This window comes from Cheilinus undulatus, linkage group 3 (genome assembly GCF_018320785.1).
Source record: "Cheilinus undulatus linkage group 3, ASM1832078v1, whole genome shotgun sequence".
In the NCBI taxonomy this organism is placed as follows: Eukaryota; Metazoa; Chordata; class Actinopteri; order Labriformes; family Labridae; genus Cheilinus; species Cheilinus undulatus.
In genome coordinates, this window is record NC_054867.1 from 50054937 (window position 1) to 50073964 (window position 19028).

At 38.1% G+C, this 19028-nt stretch overlaps 1 protein-coding gene across 9 annotated transcripts in view; it reads right to left on the bottom strand.

Moving 5' to 3' along the window:
• Positions 1-19028, bottom strand: part of LOC121505643 (plasma membrane calcium-transporting ATPase 1-like) — a 205307-nt gene that overhangs the window by 65328 nt on the left and 120951 nt on the right. For 7 of the 9 annotated variants that reach the window (XM_041781167.1, XM_041781115.1, XM_041781123.1 and 4 more), the window contains 3 exons: positions 17271-17396; positions 15475-15600; positions 8502-8537 (listed from right to left, as the gene is read on the bottom strand). In XM_041781167.1, coding sequence (XP_041637101.1) covers positions 8502-8537; positions 15475-15600; positions 17271-17396 — 288 coding nt within the window. The remainder of the gene's footprint in view (positions 1-8501; positions 8538-15474; positions 15601-17270; positions 17397-19028) is intronic. The other 2 variants (XM_041781184.1, XM_041781175.1) reach the window with 1 other exon arrangement.

Here is a 19028-nt window from a genome sequence, read left to right on the forward strand (position 1 = left end):
AAAACAAATAAAATATTACAAATGTAATCAAACGACAAAGAAGTATGAAACAGAATAAAATGAAATGCAATTAAAAATTAAAATTAAAATAAAGTAAAAATAATCATTTAAAACAAAATCATCAAGAAATGAAAATGTATGCAATAAAATAAATCAAAAATAAAAATGTAAATGAAACAAAAGAATTAAAAACAAACAAAATATAATTCTTAAAAAATAAACTAGAATAAAATAAAATGATTTTCATAAATAATAGAATTAAATGCAATCAAGATAAAATTCATTTAGAGACAGTCCTCTGTAAAACTGCAAAAGAAGGTTTTATGAGTGAATTTCCTCTGAAGAACAGTTGGTATATTAGGCCCACTGAGCTTCACTGTAATAAAATCTACTCTTTAAATGTTGGCATTGCTGCTGCATGTATCGAGTCCTCACAGTAATGTGGTGTTGTACCAGACTGTTTAATGATTTCAGCTGCCTCTAATTTTTGTCCTCCATTACAGAAGAGAGCGAGAGAGAGAGAGAGGGGTAATGGAGCAGCCCCTCAAACAATGGACTCATTGTTCAGTCATATAGGCCAATTAACACCTCCATATCAATGTTAATGCTTTGTAAATTGACTTGACATTTCAATCATGGCTCCCAGTTTGGTGGTATTTAAGGTGTTTCTGTGTTGATTTCCACTGGCAGGTTTTTAAGCTCTGCACATCGAAGCTCTTTGTTGTTGCCGTGTGACATTTATTAACATTAAACTTGTAAACAAATATGCAGAGATGCATGAATAGATTACACCACTTTATGTGATTTATCTAGTTCAAACAAGTGCTTTATAAGCAGGGATGTTTGCACACTTTTGTTCAGAGAAAAGCAAACCTGATAAGACTAAATGGTTTCTGCATGGGGCTCAATCTCTCTAAAAAGAAATCTGCTAAGATGACGCACATTTCCTCCCACCTCACCACTCAGATTCTGCAGAAAACATCCACAGTGAGCTTGAGGAACATCAAAGAATGGTGGATGTTAGAGCAAACGTAGGAAATGCATCCTTAACATGTGGAAATGGGATTTTTTTCTCTGACATAATTATCCCAGAACTGGTTCACCGTCATCGCCTCACTGAGTTTCTTCAGGTTCTTAAAAAGCTCCCACACAGAATATTTGGCTAAAAGGGAAGTAATTATTTCATGACTCAACATGACATTTAGGCTGAATGTGGGTGTCAAACCAGGAGGCTGTGGAGCTTTATGCACATGGTCCACTCTGAAGACAAGCCACAACATAGAACTAACTGACACAGCTTCACATAAACAGGACTGAGACCCACTGACCAATCACAGAACTGTAAACAGGCGCAGCACTGAACCATGGGAGAGCGCACGGCGGGCAGAGGGAGGGGGGTGTCTGACAATCAAAAGAAGCAAGTCAACAAACAGAAGACGAAATCAAAGGATCACCCCAAAGAACTGAAAGAACGACAGCGATGCAGAACCACGACAGAGAGGAACAGAGGAGGCTGCAGAGCTGTGGAGGCTGCAGGAGACTTCAGCAAGACAGAAAAAGAACAGAAGAGGGAAAGAGTCAAACAGTGATTACAAGACGACATGAAGTCCTGAGCAACACCCTGCAAGGAGGCAACAGTGAGAGAAACGAGGAGTCAAAGGCGAAAAAAAGAAAAGAAACTGAAGATACACAAACAGAACAGACGACAGCCCACAGCCCAATAATACTGCAAGGGTGCAACTCCCACACGCACCGACAGCCTCGCATCAGCCAAAAAACAGCACTGCACTGTTTGGATTCCTCCACTGTGTCAACAGAAAGGCACTTTTATTATCACTGTATCAGGAATGTGCTGGAACATGTGATGGGAAAGCTGAATGTATACGATTTTTATGATCTCTAAAGGCATTACAGTGGCTCAGAGAGGGCTGTTGTTCAAAAATCTGCAGGAACTTCAGTTTAAATGAAGCCACACGCTGCCTTAGTAATGAAGAGTTATTCAAGTGTCTGCAACGCAGTGAGACATACATTTTAAGAGTAATTAGCTTATTAATTATGTTTATATTGATGTTAAACTGGTCTAAAAAGGCTAACCCCTTTAATTTTTGCAGCCACATGCTGTGACATTCATCAGTTTGGTCTTCAAGTTGTATGAAGACCAAACTGATGTAAGTCAATGCTTAATTCTGTCTCACTTTTAGATGCTGTGATACTAAAGTGTGTGCTGAGTGTCACTGACAAAACGCTGTTCAGATAAAACTTAAATCTATAATTGCAAAAATTATTTACATTTTTTAAATCCCTCTATTATTTGAGTTATCACTTCTTATAACTGTTGAAGACATCATCGTGTTATTTCTCTCTTCTTTCCTGCTTTGTCAAATAAAGGGTTAAATTTAGCCAGAGAGCAGAGGGCATGCACTACCCTAAACCTGAATGAAAAAAAAAACAGATAATCTCCACGCTGTAACAGAACGCCAAGGTTTTCATCTATTGAGTTATTACACTGTATGCAGATAATATCATTATTTCTATCATACATTTGTAACCTTATTTCTTTATCGTATCAAATACAGACTACAACTGCTTCATTCATTTTAATTTTTGCACTTGCAGCTGAAAATTGCCCTCTATTTTACATTTCTCCAGACACTGTTACATTTTTATTGCCACCAGGGGGCTCTTGACCAAAACAGTAACATAATATGACGAGTACAGACCAACACTCCCCAGCTCCACTGTTTATTTCTTGTTTGTATTACAGACAGCGTTCAGTAAAAACAGCACCTCATAAGGCGTACTTATAAAACAGAAAACTGATGTTTCGTTTCCATTCATAAATTTCTCATAATGAGAGAGAATGCACTTAACAGTGCACTTCTGTGGTCATGCTGGAAGCGGGCCCTGGATTTGCATGTGCACTGGAAGCAACACTAGAGCGCATGCAAAACAAGAAGTAGTACTGAGAAGGAAGCCGGGGAGGTGGGGGTGCTGAGTAGTCCTGCAGCCTGTTGCACCAGCGATGCTTAAGTTCTGTCTAAAGTTATACTGTAAAGTCCAAACTAAACCTATGTTTGAACTAAATTAGTAAACTAATAACTTAGGTTGTGTCATTGATCGGCTGCACCATAGAGAGGATGATCTTAACAAGAGGAGCTTCACGTCTAAACAAACCTTAATATTGTCACAGATATGATGCTTTCACTTAATTTAACCAATCAGTAAAAAGCATTTTTTTAACCCAATGTTTGTTACAGATGCTAATGGCTAAAAATAACTTACGCTAACAGCCGTTAATCCTCAAACAGCGTCCAGTGTTGATAAAAAATACGACAAAGCATTTTGCGTAAGTGATTGTTAAAGCCTACAGCCTTAACTTAAAGCCAGTATAAAATAACAACACTGACACAAAGTGATGAAATTGTCAATATCATGAGATAATTTAACAGTGGACAGTGGAAATGATCTCTGCTCATAGAAAACATGGAGATCACACAGCTGACACCAAATGACCGGTAATATCTTCTGCTCTTGGTTGTCCTCAGAGTTAACCCTCCTCTCAATACTATCATCATGACAGCCAGATCTTACAGAGGACTTTATGACTAGTAGTTGGTAGATATAATATTTAACTTATGACTTAAGCCTGAAACTATCTGAACTGGTGCAAAACCTGAAATCAACTGGAGGCCCGGGGGCCACATCAGGCCCCTCACAGTTTCCCATCCAGACCACAGAGGATTATCAAATTCAGAAAATTTGAGAGGGCAAAAATACTGCATGCTATCATTTAACTTTTTTTTGTGAAGTTTAAATAAAACCTTCAACCTAGCAGCTTATCAGACAAGAAGCACACTAGTATTTCTGTACTTTGCCATCGTAAACACATTAATTTTATTCTGACAGCTTTATGCTTATATTTTGTAATTTTTATTGTCTTACGCTTAAAGTACTTTCCCTACTGTTGAGACAAAAAGTCACCTTTATTTTGAAAGATTATAAAGAACTTCCTGTAAATAACACTGCAAGCCTAACCACAAGGTAGGCTAACAAGGTGATATCACAAGGTGCAGATGACTTGTGAATTATCTGCTATGCTGTGAGTTTTTAATGTGAAATGAGACATTTAAAGGTGCAGTGGTGTCTCGTTACACAACACTGTGGAAGCAGAAAGACACTATAGTGAGTCTTATCCAGCTAAAGCCATGCTACTGTATCTTAACTATGGTGCCAAATATGGTGCATGTGAAAACTAAAGCTTTGGACCTGATCATTAGGTTTAACAAGAAAACACTGACGGCCCTCTGACATCTCCATGGTGAGAATTGGGGAGTTAAAGACCTACTGAGAGCTTAATGTTTGGATAAAATCCGAGTACAATGGAGAAGTATCTTTCTGTATTTCTGACTATAAAGATGTATAAGTGGTAGGGTTAATAATCAGTACTGGCTGGTACCAAAAGCCCAGGTATTGGTTTCATTTAAAGGACTTCCAGCTTGGATAGGTGCATCAGTGAAGATGAAACCTGAATAAAAATGAATGTTAAAGGGCTGGTAGTCTCCAGTGAGCTCTACAGAAGTGCAGAGTTTGAAGTCCAGCCTGTAAAAGCTACAAAGAAGCCCTGGCGCCTGTCAGCGTTTCAGCAGATTTGGTTCTCTTTGTGTTATTAGTGGAGGTCATCCGTGACTTCAGCTCTGTGAATTATTTCTGCGTGCTCAAGTGTGATGAGCGTCCAAGAGCAGCGAGTGTTTGTGTGTTTCTGTGTACATCAAGAAGCATTCTGTCTGCAGCAGATGCTCCAACCGTGGGAGGTCGGGAGGAGGGGAGCGGTGTGTGTTAGAGTGTGTGACAGCAGCAGTGTGAGTGTGTTTTGAGACAGCTTGCAGAGGAAGTCGGACATGTGTCGGATCACACGGGACACTGAAGACGTTGGCTGGTTGAGTTTGGAGGTTGGAGCGATGATGTCAGCAACACAAACACGCAGTCATCGAATCTCTTCACGTAAATATTTAAAGGCACTGAGGGAGCACTTGAATTTACCACAGGGATGTCTGTGGAGGACACCTAAAGGTCAGCAGAGTGTCTGAGTGACCCCACAGTGGGAGTTATATTTGTGTCTCAGAGCGTAACGTGACATTTGGAGGGCAACCAGAGTTTTTCTAAGATCATAAATTTAAATGTAGAGAAATGTTATCACTCAATGATTTCAACAAAACAAAATAAATGTTAGCTTATATTTAATGAATACCAATACTGTTAGTGCAGCCAATGCCTACAAACAAGACAGTCTATCTGAAGGAGACTTAGTCTGAAGATTTAGCAAAAACTGGGTATCCAGCATGCATATTTTAAGATTTCCCATTGTGAAGAAATACAGAGAAGCAGAAAACTTTTTGTGCGCCTTTAGCCAAAATCTACATTTAGGGCGGCCATAACAGCTGGGTTAGCTTTAAGAGTGAATATGCTACTAGTGAGGCATGTTTTTACAAATATGTTAGAAATGTTTAGTTTACTGGGAATCAAAAGAAAGCTAGAAATAACATATGGCAGCTACGACTGACTTACGATCATGCATGCCCAATCTTGGAGTCAAACAACAATGTCAGATGTAAATGCAGCAGTGTGAAAAGATGCAAGTCACTGTTCTTTATAGTTATTTCTTTATTGGTATATGCTGTGCATTTTTTCTGCATCTCACCCATTTGAATTGTAAAGTCTTAAAACGAGGAGTTTATTAAAATTAGAGTTGGTGCTGTCTTTAACTGACAGGTAGGGGGCACTGCAACTGTTAATGGCTGTTTCAGAGTGGGTGTGTGTTAATGGTGCAACGGTTGCCGTGCATATCCACTCAGGCTTGCATCGTCACGGCTTTAATAGCAGGTGCTTGTGTCCCTGCTGTCACCGCCCTTTCTTTGAGTTCTACTTTGATAAATCTCCCTACAAATGATTTGATTCATTGTATAACCTAGCTGAGCGGCCAAACCGAGGGCCACGGTTTAGCTGAGTAAGTAGACTATTTGTCGACAGCCCTTTTTTTTTCTATGACTGAAACTAGACTAAGGCTAACAAAAATAGATCTGTGATGAATAAAACAGACAAAAGCTAAGTTTAGTTTTCGTCAAGATGATTAAAACTAGACTAAAATGTAAAGTAGTTTTCATCGGACATTCAAAATCCATGATTTTTCTCTACTGGTGGTAAATCTGTCAAAAAACAATGCAGCTGTAGATATTCTGCCTCTCAGGTGTAGAAAGCAGGGACCCCAGGTTTAGCTGGGTGCAGTAAACACACTACCATGATTTGGTACCAGATTTAGGCAACAGAATAAATGCTTGGACTAAAAGTAAAGACTTAAATGTTAGGACTTTTTATGGACTAAAACTAGACTAAAATGTCTTGAGTTTTCATTGACTAAACTAGACTAAAACTAAAAATGATAGAAATGACTAAAATGTGACTAAAACTCAAAGACATTTCATCTTGACACTAAAACTAAAATTAAAAATAGCTTCCAAAATTAACACTGCCTGTGACCAGTGATAAAGATGGCGCCGTTGTGTGTGGCTGGTCATCCACTGCTCTTAGTTGTTTTAGTGTTTTGTTGTTTTTGTCTATTGTCTATTGTCACTAATGTTTAAGGACCGCGGCCCCTATACATGGGCACCTGCTCCACCAACCAAGCCAAGCCAGGGGCCAATTGGCTTTTTTAATGACTAAACTGACACAGCAAATCAAACGGTAAATAAATTGACAACAAAAACAATGATATCTTAATTCCTAATGCCCTGAGATGAAAATAGCAGCCTTAATTGTGCTCATTTGTTCTACAAAGCATGTTGCTCTAATCATCTTCAACTCTTTAATGAAGTTTGACTGAACATATCCTAACCTACATTGGACTGGTTTTACTAACTTTAACACACTAAATATAAGGTAAAAATCAAACAGCCCCTGCAGCTTTATATCTTTTGGTGTGTGGCCTTAATGGAAAATGTTTGGACACCCCTGGTCTAGACTGACTCAAGTCAGATAGAGTCAGTAATTCTAATATGGCAACATGCCATCGTTAGGCTTTAAAACAGCTCCTCAGACATGAACTGGTGACCTTACTGAAACTACACCCATGTTTATGTATTATCTGTATTTAAAATCCATTGGTAGTAAAAAAAAAAAAGCTATTTATGGTCAAGTTTAACACATACTCAAACACTCTGATAAGCTGGCAATAAATAAGTCAATGCTTTTTTAGCATCATTATAAACAAAAGACTGACAAGAAACACAACAGCAGTGAAAAAATGCAGGCTGAAGTAATGGCTCATTAAACCAACCCCTCATTTGTTATTTAACTGACCACGAAAAAGCTTCCCAGAGAGATGGCCAAGTTTATAAGGCCTGCAAAGTAATTTCCAGTTTTAAGATAAGGAACATATGACACGTGGACTGTCCCCTGTGTGCTCTGGTCATCACAGTTTTACAGTGTTTACAGTTTCACTTTGTAACTTAAGAAACAAGGGCAGAGGTGGAGTTTAGAGACTATCTAGTACCAGATTTTTATCTTAATTACATGTAGATAAGATAACTTACAGTGATTTATAAATCCAAATAACCATCACACAGTAGCCAGTCAAGTTCTTGGCTGCATTAAAGCAGATAGAGGCATCTTTTTAAGTGTCCACATGAGGGATTTTGCAGCCTACAACCAGAGCTGGTTAAAATGTAGCTGATCATCTTGCCTACAAATGGAAACCAGATCAAAATTTAGTTCTTTAACACTAAATTTTGCAGATTTTTTGTAATTACTGAATCAGTGAGATTAGGGAAATGCCCCTAAACTCCAGCTCAACTGTGATGATTTTGTCCCTACATTAAATTGTGCCTTACTGGGACATTTCTTGAAAAGAAAAAGACAAAAATTGAGTGGATGCAGGCCTTATTATCTACTAACATTCTCCCTTGATTTTGGCGCTGCATGATATCATTTTTTCCCTTTAGTGTTGGTGTTATACTCCTTTTGGTTTATCATGTTATTTTCTAAAATGGTTTTAAAGGTTGCTTGTACAGTATTTACTCAACTTTTATTTTTTTAAATGTGCTTTATACACAATTGGAACTGAAATATTTTATTTCACATAGTTATTCTTTAAGTGATAACCTCTCTACAAAACATCATTTATGTTGTTTCAAAAACTCTTTACCCGTGCTCAAAATGCCCCCACACACTCTTTCAGGAACAAATATAGTCCCCCATGGCTGTTACCATGACAAACTGTGGATGCTCTGATTGGCTGAGGAGGACCTGAAGGTTGAGAGTTGCACCCTTTCACAGGTAAAGCAAGGCGAGAGAACGTCCCCCTTTAAACAGCAGAGAGAGAGAGAGAGAGGGAGAGAGAGATGGACTGGACGCCCCCCTCCTGCCGCTGGGTGGAGGGTGAGGAGGGGGTGAGAAACAGGGGGGGATGGAGGGACAGAGAGGGACAGATGGATGAATGGAGGGGTTACCTTTGTTGCGATTTTCGGGGGGTCCTTGTTTTTTACCTGTTCGGACAGAGAGAGAGGGCGGAATGCTGATAAGATGGCTCAAAGGAAAAAGAAGATCCAAACAAAACTGAGGGAGAACACAAAGTTCAAACTGATAGAAACCCACAGGTGTGTCTGTGTCGTGTGTTTGTTGTGGGCAGGAATGGACCAATCAGAGGAGAGAGACGCAAAACTTCCTGCTGTGGAGAACCAAGCCACAATCTATTACAGCAGATCTTTGAGAATCTTAGTAATCAATGTGGAAGAACCAGTTCTAAAATGTAGAAATCAGTGTCATACCTGCGATCCTGATGTTTATAAAGAGTATGGGCTTTGTTAATCACCTCAAAACATGTAGTAAAGTTTTAGATAATTTCTCCTGTTTTTATTTTCCATGTTTAAAAGTGTAATATTTAACTTATCAGTATTTAGCCTAACAAACTTGCCAAATATTGAACATAATCTTTAGGAGAAGGCCTTTCTAAATCAGAGTTCAATTATCTGTAATCTTAAATAGTTTCATCATTATTTGGTCCATTCTGAGGTACTGTAGAACCATGCAAGATGCAAAAATCCAAGGCTGGCCCATGAAGGAGACCCTCCCTATATAATTATAAATAAAAGACTTATTCTAAGTTAATAAGGATACAACAATTTAGCATAGTCTGGTGATTAAACAGTCATTTAGAGAGGCCCCATTATAAATATTGTGTTCCATCTTTACCAAATTTGCTCTGCTAAATGCTAAAGGCTAACTATTACACACTGATTTGTTGAGAGAAAAACTAACCAGAGTCAAATTCCCCGTTTGCATGGGCATATCTAGCCAATAGGGTTGATTCTGAAGTTTTCAGATTGTTTTTTGTCTTTGTTCCCTGCTAGTGGGTCAGGACCCAAAAGTGAGCTGCAGCATCCTGTTCAGTTGGTCCCAAATGTGGGGAAACAAAAATTGGACCTATTAGTGATTGTTGTGCTGGGCTATTGAGTTTTAATGATGACTTTTTCATAAATATATTGCATGGATATACTTCAATTTCATCTGGGAAACCTCCCATGCAAAGTGTTTGGATGACTGCTCTGTAGTGATAATCTTGACAGGTCAATCACAGCAATAAGACAAAATGAGGTAATAGACAGGCATGTTGAAGTCAATCAGGAGAAGTTGAAAAACTTCTGGTGTGGCTTTTTGCTCTTGTGATCACAAACTCATGCCGAAGCAGGTATGCTTGCTCTTGTTTTAGAAAGTAATTGTGGTGCAGTTCTGATGAAACTGCTGCTACACTGAAGCTACATCCAAGCTAATTGCTACACTGGTTGAGGCAATAATATCTGCTTGTAGTACAACTAAACCCCACCAGTAGCCACTTCCTCGTTCTCCTTGTTCAGCCCATGCTGTAGATTAGAGCTTTGCAAGATGGATTTACCTGATGACAGACATGGAGTCTGGCTGATCCATCTGCTTTGCAAGGTTAGATTTAAGCTTCCCACGATCATTAAAACAAAATATCCATCCATTTTCTATACCGCTTATCCCATTTTGGGGTCGTGGGGGTGCTGGAGAATCTCCCAGCTGTCAATTGGGCGGAGGAAGCTGGAGTACCCGAAGAGACATGCATGCACGGGGAGAACATGCAAACTCTGCACAGAAAGGCCCTGACCGGGAAGCGAACCAGGGACCTTCTTGCTGTGAGGCAACAGTGCTAACCCCTGCTACGATGTGCAGCCCCCAAAACAAAACAATCAAAACTAAATGATTACTGTGCAACATGCTATAAGCGCTTGATATGTAATTTGTGCTAAACTGAGCAAATGCACCCTCCCTTTAAAGCATGATTCCCCCACAGTGTTGTGCCTCAACAGACTAAATATTTACATATGATCATCAAATCATGAGCAAAAATGTGAGCGTAGCTCAATTTGAAGCCACAGACAGAGCGTGAATGCTTTGAGATTTGAAAGCGCTTCATCCCGCATCACATTCACTTTCTGCATCCTGACCATTAATGCACTTTAATTCAGAAGCTATTTATAGGGGCAGTTATTTTGTTGTTAAAATGACTTTGCAAAGATGGACATGTCTTTCTATGGGACCCTGTCAAACTTCCTTCAGTCATACATCACAAAGGCTGTTTGCATGCACTAATTCAATGATTTAGATTATCAGGGTAAGGGTGACTGAATTGCATGAAAATTAGACATTTGGGTTGTGATTTCCCATAGGGGAACTGACGGTGGTCCTGAGGCTTGGCAGGTCAAATTCTGCTGTTCTAATGGTATCCACTTTAAATAACTGGTTATGAGATAAATCATTAGAATGGATGATGATCTCGTGTGCAGCCAGCCTCAGTCAGCATCAGTGCAGACTCACTGCTGGAGGTTTAAATGAGAGAGTCCCACTCCACCATCAGAGGCTTTGGACTGCACTCAGTGTAACAGACCCTCCACATGCATGTGAGCATGTCTAAGTGGAAGCATAGGAAGGTCCTACATGTTGACCTTTAAACATATTGCTGTTCCATGCTGGCTGTCATGATCAAATACAGGTATGTGAGAGTATGCACGAGGAGCAATTTCCTCCTCAGGGACGTTAACTTCCTTTATCTGGACTTATTTGCTTTTATTGTGAAATGAGGTTTCAGCAAGGTCAAAGTCAGCGTGAGTACATCCACAGACTCACAGCTCTTTGTTATTCAGCTGGTGGTTTGTGATTGATGATAGTGAATCTACACAAGTGTGTGTTTTTGTTTGAACTCGCTGACTTCAGCGTGTAAGATAACCGATGGGTGTGATGCCAAGTGAATGTACGAGTGTTTGCGTGAGAGTATTAGAGGGGTGACGCATCCATCTGTGACAAAGGAGGGGATGCATTGTGTCTGCTGTTACTTAAACACAAGACACAAAACTGTGTATTTCTTTTATTTTTTTTAATGATTTTTTGTCTTTGTGAGGATGCAGGACTGATAGAGGCAGAGGTGGGGACTGGTTTTACAAAGTGTTTTGTTTGACAGGTATCTCTAAAGATTACAGCGAGGACTGAGGGGATAATATTTCATTAATGCATAAAGATAAACAGCTTTATTTGTTCATTTTGAATTTAATTTCATCTGCATCTAAGATCTTGTCTTGTGGCTCTCCTCATTAGGAATCATCATTTTTTTTTTGAAGATTTGAAAGCAGCGGTTGGAGGCCGAATGTCACCCTGAGCGTCTCTCCCCGCTGAGCTGGTTCATTCAGCCAGTTCACAATGAATGCCTGACAAACTCAAACTTTAGCCAGTAAAACAAATGATGAGACAAAAACAAACTAAAGAAAGAAGACATGGGTAAAAGGGGGTTAGCATGATCACAAGCAAATCAAAAGCAATAGAGACCGACTGCAGAAGCCTGTTGGTTTACATCAAATTGCTCTGTGATAGTACGAGGATCATCTGGACTTTGGCTTTTGAAGGGTTCCACTACAAAATGCAAACACAGTCAGGTTTGGTATTCTAACCAAAATCATATTGATTTCTAATCAGCGCCTTGGTAAAGTGGCAATAAAGTGCCATGAATAAACGAGACCATGATGTTGTGCTTCTTTAAAACCATCTACCACAATCTGATGGGGTTTTTTTATATTCCTACTGCTGTTGTTTATTATAACTGAAACCAGCTTAAAGAGAGTTGAGTTATTGGCAGTTTTCAATGAGCACTGGGAGATCAACAAAGTAAAAGATAAGAAAAATGTGTGAAACAAAAGATCTTTGATTGAGATGAAAGTCTGAAAAAGCAAAAATCTTTCTACTGATTTATTTATTGCCCCCTTTTACTGTTTCTTATTGAATATGTATGCTCAGGGTGGGTTTTTAGTACTCAATTACCCTTTGTGATGGATAAAGTCTGAACTTTAAGCAATGTCTAGCTTGTGTCAGATGAAAAAATTGGTTGTAAAGCGTCCCTGACAGATTTAATCACCTCTTCCGAGGTAATATTAAAGAGAAGTCCTACCAAGGTTAACACTACATGAACTAAACTGAGGGGATACATTTTTCAGTGCATTTCTAACTGACTTAAGAGACTTAAGGGAGCCTTATTCGGCCTTAATTTACCAAGATGCCCTGCCTGTGGAGCTCTACTATATCTTTCTAGGCATATCTGGTTCAGGAAATAATGGTTAACAGTCAGCCAAAAGCATTCTTATTACAGCACCGTCTAAAGTCACATGTGAAAGTATTAAATGTCTAGTAAACAACGTCTAGAAACTTACTGTGCAAAAGCTTTTATTTCTTCAGATCTTCCAAATACACCAAACAAAGTCCTTAGTGTTGGAAAACAATGGCTTTACAGCTTTTTCATGCTGCATTCAAGAGATAATCTCCAACAAATTAAGTTTATCCAATTTAATGATAACACTATCCTTTGGAGCTATTTAAATTGTGTTGTTTAATTTGATGAATTCACACTACATTATCTATTAATTTGTTATTTTGTTTAAGCAAGATAGCGGAAAAAAAAACAAATTGAGTTTGTAGCATTAAATTAGGAAGGCTCTGGAAGCCCTCATCAGCTGACATATAGCTGATTCGCTCTAAGCACACTATTGGCTAATCACACTCATGCTGCCATATTTAACCCGCTCTAGCCTGGCTACACTTTGGTGCTTCCTCTACAAGCCGCTTTCTACACCCTCCTCCAACCCAGCTCCTCCTTTATTCTTCTTCATCAATGTCATTCTGTTGCCTGCTCTGCTCTGGAGTTTCTTCCCCTTGTCTCCCTGCTTCAGGCAAGAAATTGTGCTGCTCCTATTTGATGCTCGAAGCTCGTGGAAGGGTAGGGGGATGTCAGCACAGCCACAATGGCAAACATAAATTAAGGAAATAAGTGCAAACTAGTAACTGCAAATAAAGAAAATACTTATAACCACAAATTTATGTGAGGTCCTGACTCAATTATATCTTTATTGTTAAATTAGGAATATTTAAGAATTACATTAAACTGACGGAGAACTTGTGATTAAATCAACATATAAATATAAATCATCATAAGCACTATGTCCAAGAGTGCTCCTGTGTCTCTCATTTTATCCCTACTTTTCCTTCTAGGGTGTAATTTCTGCTTCTACATTCTGTTTAATACCCATATTTTTCTACTTTACTTTTATAAATAATGAAAGTGTCCTGTTAATCTTGCTAAAATCGAACACAATTTCATAAGAAATACAGTATTTTGATTTTTATTCAGCTTGTGTTTGGACCGGCAGCAGTTTTGCTTTAGGTAAGGTTTGTAATTGGGATGTGCTTGTCAAAGAAAATTACTCTTAGAAAGTCACTGTCAATAAGTCAAAGAAAATTCAAAAGCTCTAAGAGGGTAACAGCTTTATCTGCATTAATTTCAACTTCAGAAAATTGTTTACCCTTCACAATACTAAGTAAAACAGAGTTTAACTGATCATTAACACAAGAATTCTCAGCCAAATTATGCAGTTTCTTAAATTAAGAGAAGTAAAGTTCTCGGGACCTAGACTGTGTCACCAGATATCAGGCTACTGCATTCTTCTTCTGTTATTTGTTAAGAGTTAAAAAACAGCTTTCAGATGCCTACAGCCATTGTTTGGCTTTATTATGACCAGGCACTTGTAACAATAATGAAATAAACAGCTCTAAATTGAAATAAAAGTTGCATAAAATCCTCAATTTTCTATATATGATAATTGTTCAAATGGAAAGATACAATACAAGGACACCATTAATCTATTTTGTAAGCAAGATTTTTGAATATTTTACCTGGATATTGGCTTTTTTTCTTATTTTTTAGCTTATTTTTTTAAAAGATAGACCAGAAATGTGGGTAGAGAGTGGTGGACATGCACCAAGCAGTTAAGTTCTATGATCAGGATGTGACCCTGCAGCCAGTGCATAGTGGACTGCAGACTCTGTATGTGGCCGCCTACATTACCAACAGAGCTGAACTGGTGTTCAGATATCGACAATTTTGATCCTGCATACGATTCACTGTTGACAGACCAAAACCAACACTACATCATCTTTAATTTACCCCATTTGGAAAGATAAAAATGAAGCTGAAAATGGCTAAAATGCAAGATTTTACATGCCTTTAAGACGTTTCTATCTCTTTATAAGAACTGCGTGTGGACTTGGCAGTGTGTATTAAATTGGTAAAACAGATATGAAATGATAAAAATTGTCTGAGGTTAAAGCTAATTTGCTTTTTTAAAAAAATCACTAATGTTGGGAATTAGAGTTAAACGGCAGGACACTGAAGGACCAAAAGACTTTAATACTGCTGGATGAGTTATCATTTCTGTTGTAGTAAATTTTAACCATAGCAAATGTTTGATCCATTTACAACCAGCTGAACCCTGACTATGTCTGTAGCTAGTGACCTAACATCAGCTCTCTTTGAATTAAGGGAATATTTTTGAACCAAACCTATTGTACTTTATTCGAACATGTGCTTTAGGGAAGAGTTTAATGAAAAATCTGATAAAAGATAAACTAGTGAATTTGCTGCTGCTGTAAAAATCCATTTGATTAGACAGTAAAATATCAGTTGCTATGACTACTGATAAACTCATCCATGGTCTCATTTATTCACTGATTGTCCTTTTTTTGGTCACATTGAAGCTGTATTAATGTCATTTATATTTAGACCCTTCAAAGAGCTCAGCTGTAATCAGCTCAGACTGGATGAACTCTACCTGCTGACAGAGTCGGCTAGTACAACAGAGGAAACTTCAAATCAACACCAGCTGATAAAAACGTGCAATATTTCCATTCTGCACTGTTAAACAGTAGAGTAGAAATATTCAGTTGCTGACACCAGGGTAGCCATCTTTCTAGCCAAACTTTTCTCCCAAAAACACTTCACACACTTTGTGTCCTCATATGACCATCAGTACTTCAACAATGATCTGTGATTTTTGAGATGTTTGTGACTTTTTTTGTCTCATGTCTTACTTTTCTTGACCTTCTTCTCCTCGTCGTTCTCGCTGGCGCCCAGCAGAGTGAAGATGATGCCGGTCTGAGAGTTGAGGCCGACGGCTGACACCACCATCCGACCTGATCCCTCCATGACGTGGGTCCCTGAGGGGAGATGAATGAGCTTTGAGTCTGGGGTGGAAGTTGGTTTGTGACTGGAAATGTAAATGTTTCTATGCTTTAACATATTCTTTTTGTGTAGGAAAGTTTGATAGTAATAACTACAAATCAGGAAATCCATCTGTGTTTGGACTGGTTCCTAACAAGCCCTACTTTCACTAAACAAGTCTGCATACAGCTTTTCAAAACTCGAAAATAAACACTCTAACTGGCATTTCCTAACCAAAAACCACAACCTTACCTCTCAGGAGACTCGATGTTTTTTACCTATGCTGATGATATACAACTCTACTTAGCAGGTCTTCCTTCAGTGATACTTGACCTAAATCTGGCATCTTTAAACTGAAAATTTTATTTAATTAATTTTTGTTGGCATTAAATTGTCATTAAAATGACATTCTGTTAGATTGAGGTGTAGTAACAAGAAGCCACCATCTTTAATAATCATGGGTGTCAACCTCAATTACAGCAGGTGCTGGATTCTGGATTCTGGATTTAGGTCTAACCTGAGGGCCTAACACAGTCAACATTTAACCATAAACTGTCAACCTGATTTTCACCTGGAATAAAATATGAAAAAAAAACAGCACTGATGGTAAATCATCTGGAAATTCAAAAAAGTAAAAATGTTATGTTTAAAGGCTCAAATCTGAGATAAAATTTCCAATTTATTAGTGCAAAAGATCAGAACCCGATATTAAAAACAGAAAAAAAAGTTTTTAAAGAGCAAATATATGAGGAGAAAGTTGCAATCATAAGTTTGAAAGGTCAAAATATGAAATCAAATTTGAAATCATGTGTTTAAAAGTCAAAATATGACTTAAAATTTTAAATTGTGAGTTTGATAGCTCAAAATATGGGATTAAAAAGCCAAAAATTAGGAGTTGAAAATGTCAAAATATGAGCTAGAATTCAAAATGATGACTTAAAAAGTGAAAATTATGACTTAAATTCAGTTTGAGAGTTTGTGTTTGACACCTGTGCCATAGATCAATCTTAGTGTCACTACTTTTTAATTTTAAAGTATGTTACCACACAGGAGACCCAGTGTTTTTCTCTATGCTTATGATGTGTTACTTTACTAAGCAGATTCTCCTCCAAGGACTACTAATCTTGGTCTCTCTCTGACATTCCTTAAACCAAAACCTAAATGACTTTTCAAATAACATTTAACCAGCATTCTTTCAGTTATATGTGTAAAAAACAAGAGGTCATAATCTTTCATACTGGTATGATCATGTTGTGGGGACCTCCAAGGATCAATATTAGTGTCATTACTTTTTAATTTCATATTACGTTAACTCTCAGGAGGCTCAATCTTTTTCTCTATGCTGATTATATACATCCTTACTAGGCAGATTATCCACCAATGATACTTGATCGTTATCTGGCATTTCTTAACCTAAACCTCATTCATTTACTTTTCAAATAACATTTAACCAGCATTCCTTCAGTTAAATGTGCAAGTAACGAAAGGTCATAATCTTTCATACTGGCGTGAACATGTGGAGTTCTCCAAGGATCAATATTAGTGCCACTACTTTTAATTTTGTACTTTTCTAACACTCAGGAGTCACAGTGTTTTTCTCTATGCTGATGATATACAACTTTACTAGGCAGATTATCCAGCAATGATACTTGATCTTATCACTCACCAGACAGGAGCATGGGGTCTTTCTCCAGAGACTTGCGTACATGATCAGATTCTCCAGTCAGAGAGCTTTCGTCAATCTTCAGGTCGTTGCCTTGGATCAGGATCCCGTCAGCAGGCAGAAGATCTCCTGTAGGTGCAAACGTTAGAGGGTGCTTTTCATTTATTTATCCAAATAGCTGTGGTGTGAAGAAATCTTTTTTTTGTCATGTTTTAGATTAACGCCTAAGTACACACTGTTCTAAGGCTGTTGGAACAAATTTCATGGTTTGAATATAATTCGAATATTTAAAAACTCATTAATATTCAAAAGCTGAAGTTACAATTCAAACGTGTTTTTTACAATATTTTTGCTGTTCACAATCAATACTGAGTCTTTCCCCCTCTCTCTTTGGCCTCTACTTCACCCATATGTAAGTTTAAGAACTAAATGTATCATCACGTCACGTGATATGATGAACAATAAAGCTTTTACACCAAAACACAGAGGCGCCAATGGCCGCCGTTGGGGATGTTCATCGCCAAGGTGGTGCACACGCTGATGATGATTTGGCAAGTGAGGCTTCGCTACATCAAGAGATGCTGATGAACAAGAGTAAAACCGGTCCAGGTATCCTCTCCTGTCCCAGCAGGCACGCCGTTACCTGTGCATTCCAGTCACCTCCGTCAGGGAGAGGGTTTTCTTCAGGGCTGGGACGATACTGAACAAAAAAACGCTCTGTTCTTGATTCAGAAGTCATGGATTGCCTTGTGTATTTAGGTAAAAACATGTGGGGACAGGATAATGCCAAAATTTTTAAAATATTTTGTTAATTATAAACTACTGTTGTTACTCGATTAAAAAAATTAATCAAATTAATCACATCACTATGCTGTGATTAATCATGATTAATCACAGCATTTTTTATAGTTTAAGTATATTTTTATGTTTTTATATATCTTTAAAGGTTGTTATTGTCAAGTGTTTCCATAGTTTGGTGGAAAGACAAAATAAGGGCAAACAAAAAAACAAAAAACAAAATATAAACACATATTCACACTGTATTAGTTTAAGGTTCTTATAAAAAACTAAATTTTCCCATCTTTATGTGACATTTTAACACATCATAACATATAAAATACAGTCGTTGTTTTTACTGAGGAACGCGTCATATTATACATCTTCAGCTTGTTAAATTCGCTGTTTAACTTCAATTTTGCCAATTCCACCCAGGATTTTTACACTGGATTAAAATTATTAACAAACAGGACTGTCTAAAAGTTTAGGAGCACTTTTCTGCATTTATCTGAGCAGCTGAAGGAAATGTCCTGAAGCAGCTGAACAGAGTGGTATGACCATGGCTTGATCCCATGTTGTTGTTAGCGTCTTTGCTAACAAACATGTGCTTTGCCTTAAGGTGGTACTGAAGGCTAATTGCGCTTCGATGTAAAGACAGTTCATCACTGCAGCATTTACACACAATTTGGATTTTATCTTAACATTCGCCAGCTTTTTTAAAAGAAAGTTGGCATTAAGCAGACCTGGGTCTGTCTCCTCACTCGTCACTGCTTGCTGTGTCTGACCCTCTCACCTCTTCACCCTCAGGCACGTAAACATCAGTGCTGGAGGACTACGGGAGCAAGCTGTGGTCAAACTTAGTCAAATGATTAAATTGCGTTATCATTTTTTTTTAACACATTAAGGTTTCAAGATCAATCACAAGCGTTAACACGTTAATGTTAACAGTCCTATTATAAACATGATGTCATCACCGCTGTAAGC